At 36.1% G+C, this 25343-nt stretch overlaps 1 protein-coding gene across 4 annotated transcripts in view; it reads left to right on the top strand.

The window, feature by feature from the left end:
* The window catches only part of LOC149565577 (2-dehydro-3-deoxyphosphooctonate aldolase), a 257795-nt gene that overhangs the window by 61021 nt on the left and 171431 nt on the right, over window positions 1-25343 (top strand). For all 4 annotated transcript variants that reach the window (XM_089819099.1, XM_089819100.1, XM_089819097.1 and 1 more), the window contains one exon: window positions 2458-2523. In XM_089819099.1, coding sequence (XP_089675225.1) covers window positions 2458-2523 — 66 coding nt within the window. The remainder of the gene's footprint in view (window positions 1-2457; window positions 2524-25343) is intronic.

The raw sequence follows: 25343 nt of genomic DNA, 5'->3' as shown, positions 1-25343 counted from the left end.
CATTAGGTAGGTATTATGGGGTCTAAAACACTTGTATCAAGGAGAATCACCACTCAAGGTAATTTAGTTTAGTTTTTGCAGTTTTTGTAAATTTATTTCCAAGCTTCATTTTTCTATTTCTGAATAACAATAATTATTTTTTATATTTTAATTAGTAATGGTAGGCTGGGGTTACATTGTTTATACTTATTGTGCTAACTTTTTAACAAGTAGCCATTATTATAATTGAACAAAGATGAGGACACTGGAAGATCAATAACATTAAGGGCCCGTTTGGTTGCTGGAATAGGAATAGACATTCTGGAATATGTTTTCAGTTCTCCATTTGGTTGGCCAAATTGGAATAGAGAATAGGGTTTCGTATTCCAATTTGACCCCTAAAACGAGCATAAGTCTATGCCAAAAAAAACCTGTTATTAGAATAGGCCATTCCTATTCTCAATCCTATTATGCCAAATTTAATAAATTTTCGGGTCTGTGGGCAAGCGCATAAGGGCAGGGTCCATGAGGGAGTTTTATCGGCAGGGCTTTTTTTGGCGGTGGTTTGATCTGCAACGGCTCCACATATAAAATCTCCCATTTTGTCCTCCAATGGCATTTTTGCCAAATCCAATGGTGTTAAATTTTAGGATCTCCGCAAATGTAATAACATTGTTGTAATTCTATGTTTTTCAATTGCAGATTTCCAAGATATATAAATATATCTTCAAGAGGCATGTCTTGTGAAAAGACATGTCTCTATGGTTATATATGTTAATTAATCATTAATTAAAACATTATTAATTATAACATATAAATATATTATATATAATATATAGCATACAATATATTATATATAATATATATAGCATACAATATATATATATATATATATATATCTATATATCTATTAGAGTATGTATAATTAACGATTAACAATAACTATAGAAAGGATTAACTCTAAGACAGTTCAATCCAACAGAAGCTACAATTTAACAAATGGCACAGTCAGCGAGCCTTTTTCTGTTATTAACCCAGTTGGAGTCACAACGCCAACAGTCGTCTATGGGGTTCCCCATTCCACACGACACATAACTCAGCTTTCTTCTCGAAATATTCTGAGTCCTGCGCAATACCTCTTGAAATTCATCAATAATTGCAAAGATCTAGAACATTTCCTAGATGAAAAACACTACTTGAACTATGTTGTACAACCTCACAAAATCATTTTTTCTTGCATTTTACTACAACATGATATATAAACTGTCCAAGCGTATGAAAATATTTTGCATACAATTCTGATCTATAACAGCTGCGTACCAACGAAAGTTACATAACTACTCTAGAGAATGCAATAAATAAAAAACAGAGCACCAATATAAGGATAAGAAGAAGCATGTTTAATAAACCATGCAATTTAGCATAAGCCCACATTAGAATTGAACTTTACTTTTCGAATCATAGTCCACAGTGTGTTAAGATATTCAATTTTCATTTTCATATTATATTTCTAAGATGCTCTAATAATGTTTTCGATTTAAAGCCAGCATACTTACCTTTCCACCATTTGTGCCACAAGCTCCGGCTTCTCAACACCACTTTCAGGCTTCGTCATATTATCAGAAGTAACAACCAATTCCAATTCCAATTTTGTACAACCAAACAAGAGAGTAACATATTCCCAGTCAAATACTAGGCAAACCAAACAAGAATGGGATTACTCTTTTCCATTCCTATTCCTCATTTCCATTCCTATTCCACATATGCATTCTAATTTTCTATTCCTATGCTTGCAACCAAACGGGCCCTAAGAGATCCAACAAAGACTTAGCAATAAAAGAATAATGTAATAGTCAGGTGATTTCTGAATCGATCACTATATATTGGAAGGAAAGTGTCACATCGATATGAATAGTGTTAAGTAATTTTTGCCTTTATTGTTGATTTAAAATTTTAAGTAGTTTAGTGTTTGCAGATTTTTGAAATTTCTTTTGAAGCTCCACCTTTTGTTTTGAAAAGCAATTAATTAAGATTTATCAGATTTCCACAATCTGCAGGTCTAGCAAGTGCTTCTGGATAAGGTTGTGTATGTATGTCTAGTGTGTGCTGCATTCTGATGATGGATAATGGAGTGTGATCTGAAATGTTGATGAAGAAATACATACACAATCTTATCCAAAAGCACTCATCGTTATTCAATTTCTTTCTTTTTATTTCTAAATAAGCAATATTTTTTTGTGCTAATTTTTTAACAAGTAATAGATAGCCATTATTATTATTGACCATAAATGAGAACACCGCCAAATCAATAACGTTAATGAATGTGATAAAGGTTTAACAAGAAATAAATTAAATGGTAAGGTGATTATTTAATTGATCAGTATATATCAGAAAGAAAATGTCACATGGACATGAATAGTGCTTAGTATTTCTGCCATCTTTGTTAATTTTGGGTTTCTTTCCTCTTTTTGTGTGCAGATTTTAGAAAGGGTGAAGACCACCTTTGACTTGCCAATTGTGACAGATGTCCATGAAGCTCACCAGGTGACTGTTATCTTTAATTGTTTTTTAATTCGGTTTGCACATTTGAAATATTGTGCTAAACTTGATTTTCTTAACATGGTAGATATTTGCTGTGTGTATATTGAACAGTCTATCTAGTTGACAACTTGTTCCGCCCTTTTCTTCTCTAGGTTTGAAAATATGTCTTTTTGCTATGGGCAATCTAAACAAAACTGGAAACAAGAGGTGCCCGAGCTTGGGGACAACAATCATTCTCTATAGGCTATGCACAAGTGGTAGGAATTAACTTTAACTTATGAATTTGAAACAGTTATGAATGTAATGTGCCCTCCCGCTTGATAATTAAACAGAATGAATATTCTAACTTCTCCTATTCTGGGAGGTTAGAAAATTAAAATAAAGAATAATGTAATGTTCATGTCATAAAATAAATAATTAATCAAATATTTGTTAATGGGCTGATTGATTTAGTATATCTCGGACCCATTTTTATTTTTGTTTCCATAGGTAGGTGTAGCCGTCAACAGTCTTTATACACCTTCGGAAAGTTTCCCCCATGGGTATTTAAGCACGGCTTGTAGGTAGTTGTTGGTATGCGATTTATATTATTTCTTTGTACTGCAAATTCCTATTTGGATTCTTTGTTGTTCTCTATTTTGGAAGTTAAAGATCTTCCCTACTTGGCTATTCTTGTTTTGGTGGGATTCAACCCTCACCCTATTTCGTTTGTGTACTTCTCGGCTCAGATCTGACAAATCGAAGCATCATTTGTATGTGGAAATATCATTATTGTTCGGTAACAAGTGTGTATCTATTTGGTCTTTGGCTTCTGCAAGATATTTGCATTTGCATTTCAAATGACATTGCCGAATTCTTCTGCATCTCCCCTTGCTGTGATCACCTTAACCTTTCCGTACAACCTCCTGCCTGTACCACTGTACGAACGTAGGACATCTTGCAAGCAACACACCATCATCTTCACCCCTTTGTACGACTCTTTCGGCCTCCATCTTGTCCTACTGTACGAACTACACACACTGTATGATCTTGTCTTTATATCGTACCCCCTCCTCATCACCATACAGACTCCCTCCTTGCACCATACCGTACGATCTCCCTTATACCAACTATATGGTCAAAGCCTAGACACCGTACAACCCCTCCTTTGCTTGGTATACTGGATGACCTCCCTTCACTTCCATCATACGGTCACCAACATAGGCGTGATCACCAACACATCCACCGTATGGCCTCTGCGAAGACACTTTGTACGGACCTTAAGCAGTCATCTCCATACAGTTCCAATCACTTTGTACTTGGGAACATTACAGTGATATTAAAGCTAACCATCCAACCAGCCTGTGGACAGTGAATGAGAGTTATAGCCGGAAGAGAAGAAGATCCCACTTAGTTGATAGAATGGTGGTGGAATAAGAACCTATGGCTGTCGAACTCTTGGCACTACTAAGAGAACTTGCAAGGAATCAGGCGCAGATCAATGATACTCAGCGACTCATGGAAGAAACTCTTAGAAAATTGGTAGAGAATAAGATATTTGGTGAACAAAATGGTTATAGCGTTGACTTGGTGTTAGGTAAGGCAAGCCCTCATCCAACACATTCTCGACCTTCCATGCCATCTTTCCCCCCACAGATGGAGACACCACACGGAGGGAAGTAGACAACCTTCAAGGAAGTTCAAGAATAGTTGAGAGAACACTAGAAGAATGCAAATTTTGAGGAAGATATAACCTACAAAGATTACGCAGAACTGAGAATGAGATATTCGGGAGGCGGAAATCGAGGATATTTTAACGATGATCTCAGAAAGAAGTTAAGTAAATCTGTCACCATTTGACAGATCTGAATCCATGTCTGTTCAAGCGTGGGTGATGAAGGTCAATACTTCAAACTTAATTTAATGCCAGAAGAAGAAGCAATCAAATTTGCAACATCACACTTGGAGGGAGTGGCACGAGTGGTGGCATCACGACACCATCACATTGGGGCATGACCAAATAAATACCTATGCAGAATTCACTAAAAGATTGATAGATCGATTTGATGGTAAAGATCCGAAAGTTAATTTCAAAGAATTGGCAGAACTGAGGCAAACTGGATTGGTCGACCAATACATAACGAAATTTCAAAAACTCTTTATTTCGGTCACGGACATTTTCGAAAGAAGAAGATAGTGCTCTTCATGGACAGATTGACAGAACCACTGAAGGGTTAGGTAAAAGGATTCAATCCTGCTACCCTGTCTGAGGCCATTAAGAAGGCTCGGAGTATGGCATCATCATCGACGTCATCCTCTTGAGGTTACATTCCAAATTGCTAGTATTTCCCGAGGACAAAGATAATAAACCTTTGCCGAAGAAGCCATCATTGGGTGAAGCTACCAGATAGGAGCTTCGAAGGAAGAAACTATGTTTTAATTGCAAGGGACTATGGGAACCTAGGCACAAATGCCTTGGGAAAGGAAAAATTCACTACATTGAAGTCATATCTGATGATGAGGACAAACAGGAAGATCTACCCTCCGAAGACAACCATTCCTACGAGTACACCAAAATGGTTAGTTTGAACCGCACAAGTAGCATTGTTACAATGTGAAGGAACTATCGCCTTAGTTGGGAGCCCGAGGTGTATGGTGTTTCGTGTACGGGGAACCCTTCAAGGACAAAGGGCAATGGTGATGCTCAATAGTGGAGTCACTCTAAACTTCATAAACTCATCTTTGGTGAAATGAAGAGGTCTACCTACTGAGATGCACACAGGATTCTAGGTCAAGGTCGCCAGAGGGACCCTTTTCCCCTATACACACGTTGTTCCCCAACTAAGTATCACCATGGCTAACCACACTGTGATAGAGGATTTCTTTATGGTGGACCTAGATGATATGGAGGTTATTTAGGGCATACAGTGGATAGAGACACTTGATGAATACACTTAGAGCTTCAAACGAATGGACTTCACTTTTGTTGTTAATGGGAAGAAGGTTGTTCTCCGTGGAATGGCCAATGAGGGACCGAAGAAATTTTCAACACATTGGATGGAGGCAATCTTTTGGCATGATGACATTGCTTGGGCCGCACACTGTTTTGTTTTGGCAGAACCCATAAATGGACAACGGAGACCTCACTAGAATGACGATCTTCAAAATTTCTTGAGTGCTCATGATAAAGTTTTTATAGACATTCCTCCTGGCATACCTCCCCATTGTGGGCCTGAACATACTATCGAGTTGGTAGTAGGCACCAAGCCAATCATAACCACACCTTACCGCCAACCCAAGAAATTCAAAGATGAGATTGAAAAGACGATTCAGGAACTGCTTGAGAAAGGGTGGATCCGTCCTAGTTCTAGCCCTTTTGCATCCTCAATAATATTGGTTAAAAAGGACGAAAAGATGTGCATGTTTGTGGACTACCGTGCGTTGAACAAAAAGACAATAAAAAATAGATATCCTATTCCTAGGATCGATGAATTGTTGGATGAATAACATGGTGCGGTTTATTTTTCAAAAATAGATCTCCGATTTGGATACAATCAAATCCGCATGAGGGAAGAAGACGTAGAGAATACAACTTTTTGTTGTCACTATGGGCATTTTGAGTTTCTGGTCATGCCGTTCGGATTAACAAATGCATCCGCTACCTTCCAGTCATGCATGAATTGCATCTTCAACAAACAATTGCATAAGTACTTACTGGTATTCTTCGATGATATCCTTATTTTTAGAAAGACATGGGAAGAACACCTGAAGCATTTGGATGAAGTCTTAGGGATCATGAAGGCTTAGTCTTTGTTTGCCAAGTGAACCAAGTGTGAATTTGGTATGACAAAAATATTGTACTTGGGAAACGTTGTTAGTAAACATTTAGTACAAGTTCATTAGGAGAAGGTTCAGGCTATCCTTGATTGGCCACCCTCCCGCAAATCGATTTCGGAGCTGCGAGGGTTATTTGGACTGTGCAATTATTATGGGAGGTTTGTAAAAGGCTTCTCTTAGCTCAATGCACTATTAATAGATCTAACAAAAAAGGGCTCCTTCCAATGGAATGAAAAGGCGTAACATTGTTTTGATAAGTTGAAAGAAGTAATGAGCACCTGCCTAGTACTCTCCTTACTTGACTTCACTCAACCATTCATTCTGGAGTGTGACGCATCCAGAGAAGGCATTGGTGTGGTACTCATGCAAGATAGACACCCCATAGCCTATGAGACTCAAAAACTTACACAAGCAGAGTGTCTATATTCCATTTATGACAAAGAGATGTTGGCCATCGTACATGCACTGACCAAGTTCCGACAGTATCTGGTGGGTGCCAAGTTTGTCGTCTATACTAATCATAATAGTTTGAGATATTTTCTGGAGCAAGAGATTTGAACGAGAGGCAATAAAAATGGGTAAGCAAGATTTATGCTTTTGATTTCGACATTGAATATGTGAAGGGAAAGAACAATGTGGTTGTAGATGCCTTGTGTAGGAAACTCGACATCTACTTATTGACTCAAATTACAACTGACTGGAAAGCACATTTATCGGTGGAATATTCCAAAAACACATTTGCCTGTGAGCTAATGAATGACAACACTCAGGATGATCGGTACAAAGTGGTGGATGACATGATTTATTATAAGAATCCAATATACTTAGTGCCTGAATCCAAACTGAAGCATAAAATCTTGGAGGAGATACATGCCTCGCCCTTGGCTGGACACCCAGGTTTCTCAAAACTTACAGACAACTCAGGGACAGGTTTTCATGGAAAGGTCTTAAAGGAGATGTATTGCAGAGTGTAAGAGAGTGTGAGGTTTGCCAGCAATCTTTGCCTATACCAGAACAAAAGTGTTAAAGTATCTTGATGGACTTCATTACTGGACTTCCAAAGGTGAATGGAAAGGATTGTATCTTCGTGGTAGTTGACAGATTGATGAAGTATTTACATTTCTTTGCCATCCTCTCAGATTTTTAGGCAGCATAGGTAACCGATCTATTTTTCAGAGAAGTCTTTCGTCTACATGCATTGCCCCGAAACATTGTTAGTGACTGGGATGGACGATTTATCAGTATTTTCGAGACATAACTGTATCGGTTGGCAAGAACTGAATTGTCGCCCAGTACTAGTTACCACCCTCAGATAGACGGACAAAAGAAGATTGTGAACAAGTGGCTAGAAGGCTACCTTCGGAAATACATTTCGGCACAACAATGTGTGGGTCAAATGGATGCATCGAGGAGAATACTGTTACAATACCACTTAACACATGTCCATCGGGATGACACCCTTGGAAGCACTATATGGGTATGAACCCCTTTCATTTATTGACACAGTGCTGGGTGGCATTCGCACACCAAGGGTGAGGGATTGGCTTCAGGAGGGGCAGGAAGTCTTGAGATGCTTGAAGGAAAACTTACGAAGGGCACAAAATCAATAAAAGATGTATGCCGACAAACACCGGATCGAGAGAAGTTTCGAAGTGGGAGACTTGGTCTATCTCAGACTTAAGCCATACAGGAAGTCCTCATTAAAGGTAAAAGGGAGAGAAAAATTGTAGCCACAATTTTATGGTTGTTATTGTGTAGTTCACCTCATCGGTGAAGTTGCCTATGAGCTGGAACTTCCAAAGGGGAGCTGCATTCATAACGTTTTTCATGTCTCTTGCCTAAGGAAAGCTATGGGACAAAACATCACTGTAGCTGTAGACCTTCCGCTGCTCAATGAAGAAGGGAAGCTCACATTGGAACCGATCGAAATCATTGAAGTACATTTAGAAGACCTTGCGAAACTGCACGGTGAAGGAATATTTGGTACGTTGGAGACACTTGCCGTTGGACGACGCGACATGGGAAGGCAAACACATCCTGCAGCATCCAGCATTGCATTTGCTTGAGGACAAGCAAAATTTGGGACAGGAGGACTGTAATGTTCCCGTCATAAAATAAATAATTAATCAAATCTTTGTTAATGGGTCGATTGATTTAGTATATCTTGGATCTATTTTTATTTTTGTTTTTGTAGGTATGTGTAGTCACTGACTATCTTTGTACACCCTCGGAAAGGTTTCCTTGACAGGTATTTAAGCACGGCTTGTAGGTAGTTGTTGGCAAGCAATTTGGATTATTTCTTTGTATTGCGAATTCTCGTTGGGATTTTTTGTTGTTTGCCATTTTGGAAGTGAAAGATCTTCCCTACTTGGCTATTCCGGTTTCGGTGTGATTCAACCCTCACCCTATTCCGTTTGTGTACTTCTTGGCTCAGATCTGGCAAACCAGAGCATCATTTGTATGTGGAAATATCATTACTATTCGGTAACAAGTGTGTATCTATTTGGTCTCTGGCTTCTGCAAGTCATTTGTGTATAATATTTTGCATTTGCATTTCAAACAACATTGCCGAATTGCTCTGCATTTCCCCTTGCCATGATCACCTTAACCTTTCCGTACAACCTCCAACCTATACCACCGTATAGATGTATGACATCTTGCAAGGAACACTCTATCATCTTCACCCCTCCGTATGACTCTTTCGGCCTCAATCTTGTCCTACCATACAAACTTCACACACTGTGCGACCTTCTTGTCTTCACACCATACCCCCTATCTATCACCGTACGGATTCCCTCCTTGCACCATACTGTACGGTCTCTCTTGTACCAACCGTACGACCAAACCCTAGACATCGTATGACCCCTCCTTTCCCTGGTATACTATACAACCTCCCTTCACTTCCATTGTACGGACAACAACATAGGCATGATCACCAACACACCCACTGTACGACCTCCCTTCACTTCCACTATATGGACACCAACATAGGCATGATCACCAACGCACCCACCATACGGCCTTTGCCAAGACACTTTTTACGAACCTCAAACAATCATCTCCGTACAGTTCCAGTCCCTCCATACTTGGGAACATTACAAACAAGGAATAATGAAAATAATTAAGGAGTAAAAAAGCTTGAGGTACAAGGAGTAATTATTCATTTCATACTATTAAAATGGGCTGTTTTAAGTTATGATTTAAATTCTCCAAGGACATAAACCATGGTGACTACCTAAATAAATATGCCATAAGTAATTAATTGCCTCAGTTGCCAAGGCATGAGTTAAAGATGGAAATGACAGCTTTTTGTCTGAATGATTAATTTATATAAGTCAGTGATTGGGGTTTTGGAGTTCATTTTTTCTATCCATTTTTATATTGAATTCTCTGTGCAATTAGTTCTCAAAAAGCAAGATCTTCTCAAGATGAAACCCTTGTCGAGGATATCTTCTGGATGAAACCCCAGGAGACACACCACTATTATTTTTCAGTTTCGAGTTACAGCATGGTCGGTCATAAATTTATTTGCAGTGAAAGACAAGAAGACAGTTAAAGGGTCTAATTATTGCAAGTTGCGATAAATATGGAGAGTTTTCATCAATGATAGCACACTAGAAGTCAATAAATATAAATCGCAGCACCCTGATATCTCCATCACAGCACTTGAGGGTATTGATGCTAAAAAGCTTCCAGTGTATGGTCTTCTGTACATCTGAAACAATTTCATTGACAGTCATCAGTCCATTGTTATTGTTATGTTTTATCTAGAAATTCAATTGTTGCAAATTCAGTTTATGAATTCTATTCTCAGAATTTCAACGGAAAACTTGTTAGTCATTGCGTAGGTTTTTATTTGTTTGGAGTTGAAAATCAAATAATTGTTGTTATAATCAATTTCTTTCAAATATATGAACATATGTGGCACAAGTTTCCAAAGAGCAGATACATGGATTGTTTTTGATGACAAAAATATTTCCATTATAAGTTTGTCCCTCTCTTTGTCATCGTGTCTTTTTCTTAATCTCTGTTTGTTCCGGATTAGCCCAAGTCGAGAAGTATGTTAGCTCCTGCACCTTTTAGGGGGGGTGGATTTATTAAAATGATGTCTTTCTTTTAGCATACTGTCCTGATGGAAGTGCTAAATATGAAAATTAACACAGTCAAGGTTGGAGGGTCCAATTGAACACTCAAACGTAATACACATTGGAGTAACATGAATTACACAAAGAATTGGATTTTATTGATTCAAGTAATAGCTTCAAGAGCTTAGAGACATGCTGGGAATCAGCCATTTGTTTACAAAACTTGTCCTAGGGGTCTCAATAACCTGATCTGCTTTCTTCACCAACTCTTTGTCAATTACCTGACTTTAGTAGAACTGCTGCAAACTGCTGCTCTCAAGCCATATCAGGCTTCTTTTATATAGAAGTAGAAATGATGTGTATTGGAGGGAAGTGTAGTACACCACCAGAGATAAATAATTTGATCCACAGTTGGCATTGGGAATGGGTGTACCACCTTAAGGTAGCGTGTAGATTCATTAGTAATATGTAGAATCACAATCGTTTATATAGCTCAAGCTAGAAGTCTCTCAATTCAATGCAGTTCTAGACTTGGTCCTTCCTCGGACCCATGAAGAAGCAGGCAACATTTAGAAGTGCTCAAGTTTCAAGTTCTTAGGGCATAGTTCAAACATGAATGTGCTCATCAAGATTGTGAAAATGGGCTGGGACATGTAGGATGCTTGATAGAGCTTATGTTCAAGACTGCAATAAAAAAATCTTGGCAATTTGTTCTTGCATAAAGCACTGAATGCCGAATGTGCCTGCGGTTATTGTTACTCAATTTTCACACATGTTCAAATGGAGTAAAGTATGCATGTTTATCACTTTCAAGTTATACTTAGAATTGCTAAAAGGAAACATTTAAACATTTTTATTCATATTGAAATAATATACAATGTTTTTTGTATTATTCACCATGATGGTACAATTGATGTTTACAAGTGTGGAGTAAAGATGTTGAAAGTAAATTCTCTTACACATTTGACCGTAAGAGTAGTCTCTATCTACTAATATATATTCCTACTCTACTGAAATGAATAACATGAAAGAAGTATAAAGAGAGGAAAAGGTCATGGGCATGAGTCATTGCCTGTAATGACTGATCTAGTTGCATCCATCTGCTTCCATCTGTTCGCTGCCCCGAACTGTGTCCTTTCCATACATCTGATCCCTGCATTCATGAAGAAAGATAGGTTAGTTCCAATGGATCTAAGCAATGCTAGTACCCCACTTCACTTCACATTCATAGTCCTAACATGCTACTCATCTCAGCAAAATAAAGACATACATCAGTAGAGAAAGATGACTATTATGATAAATGCTTCAGTATTAATATGTTTGTTTCCTGTACAATGGATCATAACAAATTGAATTAAATGTGTTGGCTGATTCATAACAAAGACACAAAAGCGTTAAAGGGACAAGTCACTTTGATTTGAAACCTTTTACTCAGATTCTAATGCAGCAATTTAAGTTTCAGTTTTACATCAGACAGGATGGTTATAAAGCTACAGGAGGATTTAAAGATGGACTAGTGAATGTTACAGCAAGCAATAATAGGGCTGAAAACATCAAGTTGCAGCAAAGAGCAATACAAGTGTGCTAAGAGGGAAAAGCTATAGCTGGCTGGAAACGTTATCTTCAAAACCTACGCATAGAGTTTAAAGAATGGAGCTATAAACAACAATCACTATTTAGGACAAAGCAATGTATTATCAAGGGCTGAAATTAAACAGCAGACGAGGAGATTCCAACAAAGAGTTTAAAGAAGACATGCAAAATACCAAAGGTGCAGCTATGGAAACAATCCTTCCAATCAAGACCAATTACTATGAAGGAAAAAACCACTTGCAAATAGTATTGAGAAGAAGGAAATTGGAGGGAACGATAATCCTGTTTTTAATTTTCAGTTTTTCATTTAAGTGACTATTATGTCATATAACTATTTGGCCTAAAAGAAATCCAATAGAGGAAATTTATATGCTGGAAATCCATACAAACAAAAGAGAGATGCCATATAATTGAGATGGAACATTGCCTCACCGAAGGAATGAATTCAAAGTCACGAATAATGTTTATACAACAGATAGATCTTAGGAAAATAAGATTGGTTATAGCAGAAAACCCAAATAGATTTACATCATAAAAAATTCAAAATTTTTCTTTTATGATGGCAAGAATTAAGATAATCCATAAACTCTTAGCACCAGCAAAAGTGTAGTTAGACATGGCGTTACAAGCACCAGACAATGATATTACTGTTTTTAGCAAGGAGATCCTAGTCGCACCATGATAACAACACCATATAGAACTTGATAATGTTATCTAGAAATGCAAGGAGCAGAGAAGCAAATAACAACATTCAACAATGAAACCCATATAGAGTAAACAAACACCACGGCATGGACAAGGAATAATGGCTTACCCAGCAACAACAGAGCCACGACATAAACCAACAAGGAAATGAACCAATACAAACAACCAAGGCATCCACAGCATGGAGATGGAGAAACCTAGATCCAACGAAATGATGAGGTAGAGTCTTCATGACTGCAAATGAAGAAATGGCCCCAAAGATAACAACCATCATGGCGTCCATAGCATAAACCCGCATGGATTAACAACCCAACATAAAGAAGTAGCCACAAAAATGATAGAAGCTCACGAGAAACAGCTAGTAGTCATGACATCAACCTAGAACACTCCAACAAATTCACGGCTACAAGGAGCCACGAAATATCAGAAGATATAATGGCGTCCAAGACCATAATAGCAGAGAATGAAGACCCAATGACTCATGACAAACATGCAACAACACTCATGGCAAGAAAGGGAAGACCCAGTCGAGCAACAAGGAAAGATACGGCTGCATGGAGATAAAGCAGCCACGACATCAGCAAACATGAAATCCAGAAAATAGCAGAGCAAAAAAAATCTAGTTCTCCATTTTCGGCTAGGGTTTTAGCCTTATGACTTTCCTCTATTTCTCCAAATGAGCAGTCAAATGCCAAAACATAACTTTATTTTGACCTTTTAATATTCCTTTATCATGCTTTATAAAATTTTGGGTCTGCCTCATAGTTGCAAACATTATTGATAGAGATGTTTTATTAAAACATTAGTATTGTGACTTGTTTAAATTGATATCATCTTGGATAAACAATTTATCCTTAATTATTATTCCAATTGCATAATTAAAAAATTAATTTGTAACTATTATTTCATAATTGATATTCTATGAATCAATTATTTAAAAATAAAATTCATGCAATTAAATAATAATTAAAAGAGAGTTTTTAAAAAAAATGGGTTTTGAATCATTGGTTAACTAAAGTATTAAAAGGTTAAGAGTGAGTTGCATTTTTAAATGCCCAAATTTGAGGAAAAGGCTTCAGTCGATATTTTTGGACTCACAAATCAGACTCCTGACTTTGGAGTCAATTATGGAGCTATTTTTGGCATTTTTAGAGTCTTTTTGGACGTGTATGGTCAAGGTATAGTTTGGGGTCTTTGAGGTATATTTTTGGAGCTGTTAGGCTATTTTTATAAACAGTTTTCTCTAAATTTCGACCCTCACTTCTTGATTTTGTGGGAAGGTGGTGTTGTTTCGATATTGTTATATACCCCCTCTTGTTTATAGAGAGGGGTTCAAATTTTGAGAGGAGAGAGATGTGCATGTGATATTCGTCTTTGACATATTTTTCTCGATTGTTTTGAGCTATTATGTAGAGATTTTTGGGCCTTTGATCGTAATATAGTTTTCATTGGATTCAACTTTTGGAGTAAAGGATTTGCTTGTATGTTTTGTAGTGATTGATGTTATTCAATTGTGTTTTATTGATAAACCTTTTGGGTAATGTCTCGTTTTGCATCTTCCATGTTTGATAAATGTTTTTCATAGGTTTTGAGTTGTGTTTTCCTTATTGATATATTCGATTGTAATTGATTTTCTTTCATATATTCATATTTTAACCTTCTCTTAAAATATTGATATGAATTAATAGTCCTTTCAAGCTATGTTGTTGTGATTATCTGTCGAAATCGTTCATTGTGTTACAAGTATAATGGTGTTTTGCATTATCAATTCTAGTGTATCACCTTAGTTTTCATCATTTAGGTTTTCATTTTTCAAGGTTACCTCTTTACCCTTTTCCATACAAATTTCATGTTTTCATTAGCATAGGTGAGATATCAGATATATTTGATAGAAACTGGCCTAGAATCTAGAGGTTCAATCAGGCCATAGGCTACCCACAACCTCTGGTTGATCCAATGTTTCTCCAAAATCGCTGAGTGTTTCAGGACTTCAAGCAATTAGGGTGCAGATTTTGGAGATAACACTTATATTCATGAAGCCACTTCTATACAATGAATAGTTAAGCTCCTTTAAATGTCTAACATGAATATGTTGATCAGGATCATATTAGAATAATTGACTTCAAGCAATTAGGGTGCAGATTTTGGAGATAACACTTATATTCATGAAGCCACTTCTATACAATGAATAGTTAAGCTCCTTTAAATGTCTAACATGAATATGTTGATCAGGATCATATTAGAATAATTGGGATATGTCGGATGCTTGATAGAGATCATGTTCTAGATTATAATACAAAATCTTTAATTCATTCCTGCATAACTAAATGTTGAATTTACCTCTTGTTACATATATGAAGATTCAAGCTGAATAATTGTTGTAGTTTGTAGTGCCAGAAACTTGATGTATACAAACAAAGAAAGTAGAAAACTTAGAAAACACTTGCAAAACAAACAAATGTTAATGATGTTTTTTGGTTGATGGAACATTGCTCTTACACCCTGGATGCTCCTACACCAAGATGGCAAAAATAAGTGGTGCTGTGTGTCCTAAAATGTATATGGATAGAAATTTATGGTTGGAAAAATTATCTTTAAGATAACAATATTTTAAAACCTTGATATTATACCATTTTAAAACCAATTCCCAACTATAAACATTTTATTTCTGATCCTAAGCGAATTAATATCCATATGTCAAAGAGATTTCTTTTTTCATCTATGATGATCTATGATGAAGCTTCTTGTTAGTCAATCTCTTTGTTCATCTACGGGTCTTGAAACCCGTCTATGCATCTCCTGCCCTCCACCCAATTCAAGAAGTATGCAGCCTCTAAAATTGTAAGAGATTTTCTAAATACATCTTTCTTTTAGGTTATGTTTACCTGAAAAAGCATCAAATATGAAAATTGAGCAGCTTGGAAAACTTTAAAATGCATAATGGATGGAAATTCCTGTTTTGAAAATCTTGCCTTGAGAATTTGATTTATTTTTAAAATTTCATAATATACATATTATTTTACTTTTTAAAAAACTTTTAAGGAAAAAAGAAAAAAAGAAACATTCTTTACCAAAAGCCTATTATAAATATTTTGCCCCTCACCCTTAAGTGAATTCAAATTTCTTTCGGTCTCTCTTTTCATGTATCATAAAACTGTGTCAATCAGGCTCTTTGTTTATCCATATTAGTTTCTGAATCCATGTATATTTCTTGTTATCTGCCCAAGTCAAGAAGTATCCACAACCTCTGAACCCTAGGGAGAGTTTTGTAAAATGACATCTTTCTGTAAGTATATGATCCTGTAGAAAGCACCAAATATGAAAAATCAAGTAGTTTGATGAATTCTAGAATGCATTAAAGATAGAAATAGATATTTCAAAAATTCTGCCTAGAGATACTGAACTATCAGATCTTTATAATACATGTTTTCTTAAAAAACACCTCATTCTATTTAAAGAAGGAAGAAAGATTCATATTCTTTTATCAATACTAATTTTGTCTTATTCTTGAGTTCTATGCTGGTAAAGATTTTCAAATATTCTACGCTAGTCTGTTTTCTATACACATGAGGTTTAATGTCCCCTATCTGAAATGAGATTTAATAATAAATAATAATAAATTAAGGTTAGAAAATAAGGTATAATAAAAATAAAATTATTATTGAATTTTCATTCAAATTAAATGAATGGTCAAAAGGCATGAAATGAAGAGTTGTAACTCGCTCTGACATGAGATATAAAATGAATGAATGAATGAAGTATTATAACATCTATGAGGCCTACACAACAATGACCCTCTAAGTAGCACACACCCCAGAGTAGGGTGCCAAGACCTTAAGCACTTTATAAATTCTTCTTAAAATTTGTTCTTCTAGAATGAGTTTTGGTAACTAGGTTTGCTGTCTTCTCTAGCTTTGTTTATTCAAATAAACTACTTAAATTGTACGCTTCTAAAATATCCACATAACTAGAACGATTGTCATTGTATGTTGAGCACTCCATGATAAATTATCAGTTTGTTGCTACCACTCCCTTGTTGTAGAATAGGCATGTAATTTTCCCCCATTCTTCCTTAGGTATCATCTATTTACCTGTGTTGCAACTAAAATGGTGAGAACTAGTCCTAAGTTGAGCTATAAGTATTTTTTCTCTCCACGTGATTTTTTCTCCTATGTATGCTTATTCCTCATGGTATCTCGCGGGGTTAAATTCTTTGATATAGTAGGCATTTTAAAGACCATTTTTCTTTAAGCATATGAGACTTCTAAATTTTTCTCTCACAATTTTTTTTAATTACTATCCATCATTTTTTGTATGCTACATCCATTTTTTAATTCATCTTTTTGTTTCATCGAGGTGTTTTGTTGTCCTGCATTTTGTCACCACAAAATGTTGGTAACAACACAAAACTTTTTCAAGTTAGTTTCACGTATCTCTAAGTTGATTTTGATATCAATTGCTCAATGTTGATCGATTGATCAACTTCAATTCGTATATCAAGTTGTTTTACTGAAGGCTTTCGTCAATTCTTTTTCGTTTTGCTTTTAGTCGAGCCTTTGCTTGATTTTTGAAGCCTTCATCATCCTTTTCATTGCTTTTAAGTTTTCATTTGTTGGTTTTTAGTGCTTTGGTTTTGCTCGTGTCATGGCTTTCGGTTTCCCCTTCGATTTGGTTTAACCTAAAGATCACTCGGAGTTGTCAATCAAGAGATATGGTTGTTTTAGTGCCTCAAAAGTGGACTTTTTTGGTGCAATAACACAAATTAAAAATACCATGTTATATTTTCAATTTGACATTCACTTTTTGAGAAATATAACTTAAATTCACTTTATGTTATGGTTTTAAGTTACTTTATCATTTAAATTTTAACTTAAAGTAACTATAATGCACTTTATGTTATAATTTTAAGTTGAGTTACTTTTTATTTTTCACTTAAAGTCACTATATAAACTATATAGTTTCAATTTAATTTTTGATTTTTAAATCAAACACCCATTTTAATGTTACTTTTTAAATGATATTTATGTGTTGTATTTTTAAGTATGATATATAAATGTTGTTTATGTCCCATTAAGTAACATATTTATGAAATTAAGTTGATTAAATGACTTTAAGTTATCAAAAGTGGACCTGTTATATGCAATTACATGTAAAATCCATAAAAAATGGACATTTTACATGTCACTGCATATAAAGTTCAACTTGGAATCATAAGTGCACTTTTTTGATGTCATTACATCAAAAGGCTATCATAAGTGGACCTTTTTGATGTCATTACACTAAAATGTAAGTTTTTGTGTCTTTGCATCCAAAATGTGAGATGTAACTTAAGACATGCATTGCCCTCCAAAAGGTGTGATTTTGATCACTTGCATATCTTAAAACATGTCATTGCATCCAAAAGGTCTGATTTTCGTTATTGCAAGTTTTTAAAATGTGCTTATCACCCCCAAAACATATGATTTTAAATAAAGGCATGTTTTAAGATGTGTATTGCCCTCCAAAAGGTCTGTTTGAAAGAATGCATGCATTTTCCCTCCAAGAACCCGATTTTGCTCATTGTGAGAGATTTTCTTGGTGGATTTGCGTGAGATCTTTTCCATTGAAGGTGTTTTTGCTTGGCAATGAGTTTTCTTGCATCAAAAATGGATTTACCATGCTGAAAATCGGTTTTGGAAGCTCTATCACATTTCACGTTTTTGGAAATAACTTCAAATAAATCCATTTTTGATCAACTTTTTTGCTCCAATATGAATTGATTTGGTCTTATTTGGTGATTACATTGCATGTTGGTGCATGTTTTAGTGTTTAAGCATCAAATTGGTTTGATCATACCCCTTGGTGAAATACGTTTTTCACCAAAAACGTCCCATGAGCATGCATATGCAAAACGTTGGATCTTGGAGTATTATTAGGGCATGTTTTGGCATCTTTTAACAAATACTCCTTGATTGCTGCCTTCTCCCATTTGAATTTGCAAGAGTTTGAAAGATTCAAACGTTTTTGAAGACATTTTCAACATTGGAGCATCTTTTTCCTTCATTTTTGGTACTTAATCTTCATGTAAGTGGACTTATTCTTTTTTGCTATTTAATTTGTGCTTATCTTGCTGAGTTTATGCACATTGTTGTTTGATGATTGCCATTTGTTGAAATCAATGCCATGGAAAGTGCATTTTTCCTTTAAAAATGAAGAAATTGCACATTTTCTTGTTTTTGGTTTTTCCATAATTTCCAAATTTGAATTTGTGTGATGAAGTGCATTGCATCTTGACATGTTTGAGTCACTCTCCAAAGGTATGTTTTTCTTTTGAGTTTTTGTGCTTTGTGCTTGCTTGCCGGTTTTCTCTACTTTGGAGAAGTTACAAGTTCTTTCCCAAGAACTTGTTGTTTCACTTCATGCGAAAACATCATCACGTTTCACTTCCATCTTCCATGTCACAACACTTCATATCTCATCCGACTAATGCGATTACATGTTTTTCATCTCATCCACCATCCGCACATGCATGTAATCCCATTTTTCGCTTCCATTTTCATTCATCTCACTTTTCGCATCCATTTGCACGATACGATTACACGAAATGCCTTACGTGTAATAGCATCCAAAAGGTCCGATTTTGATTAAAAGTCACTTGTTGAAAAGTCAAAAAATGTCATTTTCATCTTCCATATACATTGATTTCACCTTTTCACCAAGCATGACTATAAAGCTCATTATTCCTCTTCCATTTTCTATTTCCATCTCTCCATATTCATTTGTGCCTTCATGAGCAAATACATGTTTCTGTGTCTTTCCATGCTTTGCACCTTCATCCTCCATTCAAACTTACATGTAAAGTGCATCCTCCATCCGCATTCACATCTCATCTCACCTTTCATCTCCCATTACATGTTGTACTTACATGTACTCATTTTTCATACAATAATGCTTTGAAAACCCTAAGTGACGTTCAAAATCAGCAATCTTCATTCGCACGCATTCCCATGCATTCCACCACACATTTTTCATTCCATTTCAATCCATCTTCCATTTTCCACCTTTATAACATTTCATTTTGCATTCCGTTCATTTCATATGCATGATGATTTCCTTTTGAAATCATTTCATTAGATCTACAAAGTCTCCAATCTGTTTCCGAACCTTTGTTGCTGATCGCAAATCAACTTGTATGGTGATTCCTTCTAATGATGTGTTTATGTTTTGAGATTTTTGTGTTGCAGTACAAACGTAAGAGATGCCTTCATCGTCAAAATCTAAAGGAAAGATGAAATATCAATATGATAAAGAGTTGGCTCATGCAACTCCATCATCAGTTGCATCTGTTCTTGACAATGCAATGGACACGATGATTGGTTATGTGGACATGGCTGGTTTTTTGTGAAGAGTTGAAAATCCTACAAGTCATGAGATTAAGTGCATCAAAAGAAGTAACATTCACTTGGTGTCTGCATTTCTTATGGCAGCCATGGAATCTGATTTTGTTCTTGGATGTGCACGATGTGTTACTGCAAAGACAAATACTATAAAGGACACTGACGGCAAGGTTATCATTAGCCTTGATCCGGAAGTTATTAAGCAGATCTTTAAAGTACCACATAAAGCAAAATGTGCAGCTTTAACCAAGGAATCATCTTTGGCGTGTTGGAATGGGCAAAAGGGTGATTATCAGAAGTTTGTCAACCTATACTGGTTAGACAATAAAAAGAATAACTTCTCCAGATGGCCAAAGACCGTTCATCGATCTAACTTCAAACAAGAATATAAGGATTTCATCATCCTTCTCAGCAGAATTTGTGGTCTCAAAGATTCTACTGATTTCGAGCCATGGATGTATCTGTTCATCTTTCAAATCATGGAAAACAAAGAACACATCTTTTGGGGAGAGCTCTTTAGCACTGCACTTTGCCAGTAGATAGACAATGTGGGAACTTCAGTGCCCTTCTACATGAACTCTTACCTTGTTTACATTGTTGTTGCCATGGGATCTTTCTCTAGTCTGTCAACCAAGGGAGATCGTTCTTGAAGTTCCTATTTGGGATTACTATGACCAAATCACTTTGGAAAATAGTAAATTTCATTACAGAAGAGTCCAAAATGCCTTATTTGGTCATTTTTGGTGCTTGTTCAGTAGACAATTATTTGTCAAAAGAGTATCTGATGCATCTTGGGAAGAAGGTTAATTGATATGGCTGTATTTTCATTCAATTTCCAACTTTTACATACTTGAGAGTTTGATATTTTCAAGGCGAGCTGTATACCTTACCTAGGTATGCTACAGATTGAATCATCTTGATGGAGCTAGCGTGATAACTCATGAACGTGCAAAGTGATCAGCATGTATTACCTCGGCTAAACCCTTGGCTATTGGCAACTATTCCATCAATTCTGTGCCCAAAGCAAAGAACATGGAAGCAGAGTTGCAGTTGATCACGTTGAAGAAGTTCAAGGCCAGATTTGACTTTGATTACCAAGAGATGAATTCTTAAATGAAAAGAGCTTTAACAAATGTTCATTGTATTGAGGATATCTGGGTTGACATGAGAATAGAGCTTGACATCATGAAGATGGACTATTATAGATTAACCCTGCAGTAGATAATCAATCTCAACATGTTGGAGATCCCTTCAGATTTCCAAGTTGAAGATGATGACAACATTCTTGATCCGGAGTTTCATCAAGCCGACTTTGATAAGAAGTGCCCTTTTCCTATTCAGTGGCAACAGAAGGAGGGAACATTTATCATGGATAGATTTCAATCCGTCTTGGTAAACACTAACAAATGGCTAAAATATAAAGGCCTTAAAAGAGTTAATCCTAAGATGGGATTGGATTGTGGAAGGTTTGGCCCTCCTGGTAGGAAGTCACAGCTAGAGATTACAGGGAAAGATGGCACCTCATCTTTTGATGCTAAGGGTTCCCTCAAATTCAAATTGAAGTGTGGAAAAGATTCTAAGTCTTCTTAGATCTTTGAACCAGTTCAAGAGTCAGAGGAAGAATCAGAAGAGGAACTGGAGACAAAATCGGCTAAGGAAGATATAGATGAAGAAGGGGAAGTCATGATCGTATCACCTCCAAAGCCTACACAAACTCATGCACCATCTATACATGAAGAACCTTTTCTGGATGAGGTGGATGACGATGTGGATTCATTCTCCACAATTTTCACTCCTATTCTAGTCTTGGAAGTTAATACAATGACCCTTCCTATTTCTTTTGCTGCTCCTCTCATTCCTGCAAATGAACCATATGAGCATTTGGAAAATGTGTTTGAGGATTTTCCAACTCTCACAAGTGATTAAGTTTCCCAAGTTGATACATCTTTGACGGATTTTGAGCTTTTCATGACAAAATCTTCTCACCATTTTCCTATGCCTTCAGCTGTGCAGACTGAATCTTGTTCTGTTACAATGGAAATACAATCTGGATCAATGCCAATAGTCTCCATTGTACCTGCTTCTATAGATGAATGTTTCAGCTTGCCTGCATGGTTGAGTAGAATCACAAAAAAGAGAAGAAAAGTGGTCGTACCACCAGATAATCTTCCTGTTAAGAAGACCAAATGCAAATCGTTGAAAGATAAGATTGTTTTAAGGATTTTGGTTGATTCAGATAAGACCAAGTTTGTTAAAGTTGCTGAGCCCTTGGTGGACAAAACTGTGGAAGAACTTACTCGTTCTGATTATAAGTTCACTAAGGTTGAAATCGGAAAGCAATCTCGTCCAAATTGTTTACAGGATGCTCAAGATGCATTGGCTAATGTGTTAAAGAGTAATCATGAGCCATGGGAGAAGAAAAACGAATTGAAGTAGGAGGTTTCATGCCGGAACGAGGTCATACGGCAACAAACTTCTCAAAGTGTTGTTACTATGTCTCAAACATCCAAGGAGAGAAAGTTGATTGAAGCCGCCAAGTCTTGGATATGAGAGATCATCTCTGAAGGAGTCCGAGCCATCACAGAGACATTTGCAGTTCTTAGGCGAGTCAAAGAAATGAATGGAATGGAATGAAACTTGATTTCTTCTTTGACTCAAAAGCAGATAATTTGAAGGAAATCCTCAATGATTGGGATGAAATTGAAAGATTTTGACCTAGATGCCTTGGTCTCATGTGACATTCTTCCATCATATGAAATATTCTTCAAATATCAAGGACTTATTGGTTACAAAGAAGAAACATTGAGGAAGTTGATCACAAAGTTGTAGGCAACACTTAAAGATTGTCAAGCAGTTGAAACAGGGGTTACTTGTGATTTAGAACAGATGGGATGTCGTATTATTGATGAATTTGGTAATCTCATTGCAGTTGAAAGGGTAAGTTCGGAATATACAATCAAGGTCAATGTTGATGTAGATTTTGAAGACTTTGGTTCGCATACAACAAGTTTGTTTTGTATAAATCCTTGACAAAACATTTGTTAGATTCTATAGCAGCAAATTCCAAAGTTGTGTAATCAGCATATGCAGATGCAGTGAGGATTAGGACCATATCCAAGACCATGGCAATTGCTGATCTTCCCACAGTGTGTGATATCATCGTCAAATTCAAGGCACTAAGAAGCAATCTTTAAGATTGTTGTTTTGGTTTTTATTTCATGTTTGTAAGTTTAAGAGGACGCATTACATGAAAAAGTGTAATTACATGTATGTAAAAGAATGTAATGCAAGTTGCATGTGCAGTTGCATGTAACCCTATATTTTCTCTTTCTGTTGGACTAGGTCAAAGTTGGTTGAGTTACTCTCACTTTTTCCTCCACGTTTTTCTCAACTCTTGTGCATATATAAAGGAGTCTCCCCTCATTGTAAAATCATTTTTATCTGTATGCATCATTTTTATCTGTATGCAAGAGAGCTCTGGAGAAATTGTGCCAACAGAACTTTGTTTGTGTAAGCACTATTTTTAGAGAAAGTGATACAAAGGAGCATTTGAGACTCAACTTTAATTGAGATTGTTACTTGTATGAGTTATAAGCTTTGTCTATAATTCATTTAAGATATTCTTGATTCATGTTATCTTGTGTTCTTGGTAATTGTATCTTGTGAATTGAACATAAAAGAGTTAAGAAGCAATTGGAGCCAGAGCTTTGACCAGGAACAATTGTGGAAGTGTATAGCGAGAAGCTTTGTTTGTAGCTTATAATTCTTTCTTAATTTGCAAAATATTTAAGTTACTCTTACTTTTAGGCATCTTTGTGCCCTAATTATAAAGCTTTTTCATATACAAGTATGACCGGACTTAGAGCCAAATCGGTACATTTTCATCTAGCCTTTGAGTTAGTGAAGGTTTATTGGTATCACTATTTTTAGCTCTTGATAGAAGTGTAGTTAGTTCACCCTGCCCAATACTCGCTCCACGAGTAAGTGGATTCTTTCTTGGAAGATAAGAAGAAAGGATATTGGTAACACCTATTTTATAAAATCTCTCGACTTCTTGCTTACCTTATGTTGATTCAAGGAATGGTGAGAAGGGGAGCCTTCCCTTTAAGGTGGAAGAGACTCTGTCTCACATGCTGTGGCTGGTCATCCTATTTTGCGATTGGATTTTTACCCAAAATTGTCTATTGCAAAATATCCACCCAACATATTCTTTTCTTCTATTTAGTTTTTCTCCATAACCAATGTAAGCCAACGGTTTTTTAACATACACTTCGTTTTCTTTAAGTAGCTTAACAACCATAGTGTTGCCAAATCCTCTAATGGGAAAATACCCCTTCCGGCTAAGACTCTCAAGGTTTAACAATTTTAATTTTGAGATTGCTGATGATTAGATGCTTTTATATTCTTTCTACTTGCCTCCATTTCTGATTTGACATGTTGCTGCCCCAAATTTCACATCCATACCAAAAAGCATTTTTTTGGTTTTCCAATCCCATAACTTTGCATTCCTACATCTCCATTTTCCAACCTCATTAAATTTTTCTTGCTTTGCACGTTTTCCAACAAAGTTTGTTGTGAAAATTGATCCCACAATATTTGTACTCATTCACTATATCTAAAGGATTGCCTTCAAAAATAAATTGTTTTGCATCTTCTTGTTTCTTTCCAGAGAGAATATCATCACTTTGGTTTTGTTAGTGTTCACTTGCATCCAACCTCATCATAGAAGGCTTTCAAGGCTTTCAACTGTCCACTTAATCCATCAATTGTTTTAGTAATTAAAATGAGATTATTTGTGTAAAGTAGTTTTATCACATATTTATCTAGTTGAACTCCCTCCCCATTAGTCTTGTTTAGGCATTCTTCTAACTTACGAATATATGGCTCAAGTAGAGTTGGAGAGAGTGGTCATTCTTGTTCAATACCATTACTACTGCCAAAGCATTTTGATATCCCACGGCCCACCTATGGTTTTGATTTTAGCCTAGCCTGTTCATTAAGTTTGTGTATCATAACTCTAAGCTCTTAGAATTTTCAATTATTTCATTTTATACCGAAGTTTGTCATGTGGTATTGAGTCAAAGGTCTTTTTAAGGTGTACAAAATAGCAAAAGGCCTCATCAACTTGAGTAGTCCATATTTTTTCAACCAAGAATCTAAAGGTAACACCGTGATCAATATTGGAATGTATTGATCAAAATCCAACCTGTCCCTTAGTTCTTTTACCTTCTATTTCTGTCCACTTGAT

This window comes from Cupressus sempervirens, chromosome 3 (genome assembly GCF_028749045.1).
Source record: "Cupressus sempervirens isolate cs-2001-9-10 chromosome 3, ASM2874904v1, whole genome shotgun sequence".
NCBI classification, from domain to species: domain Eukaryota; kingdom Viridiplantae; phylum Streptophyta; class Pinopsida; order Cupressales; family Cupressaceae; genus Cupressus; species Cupressus sempervirens.
The sequence above is the reverse complement of the archived record's forward strand: the minus strand, read 5'-3'. Positions and strand labels throughout refer to the sequence as shown.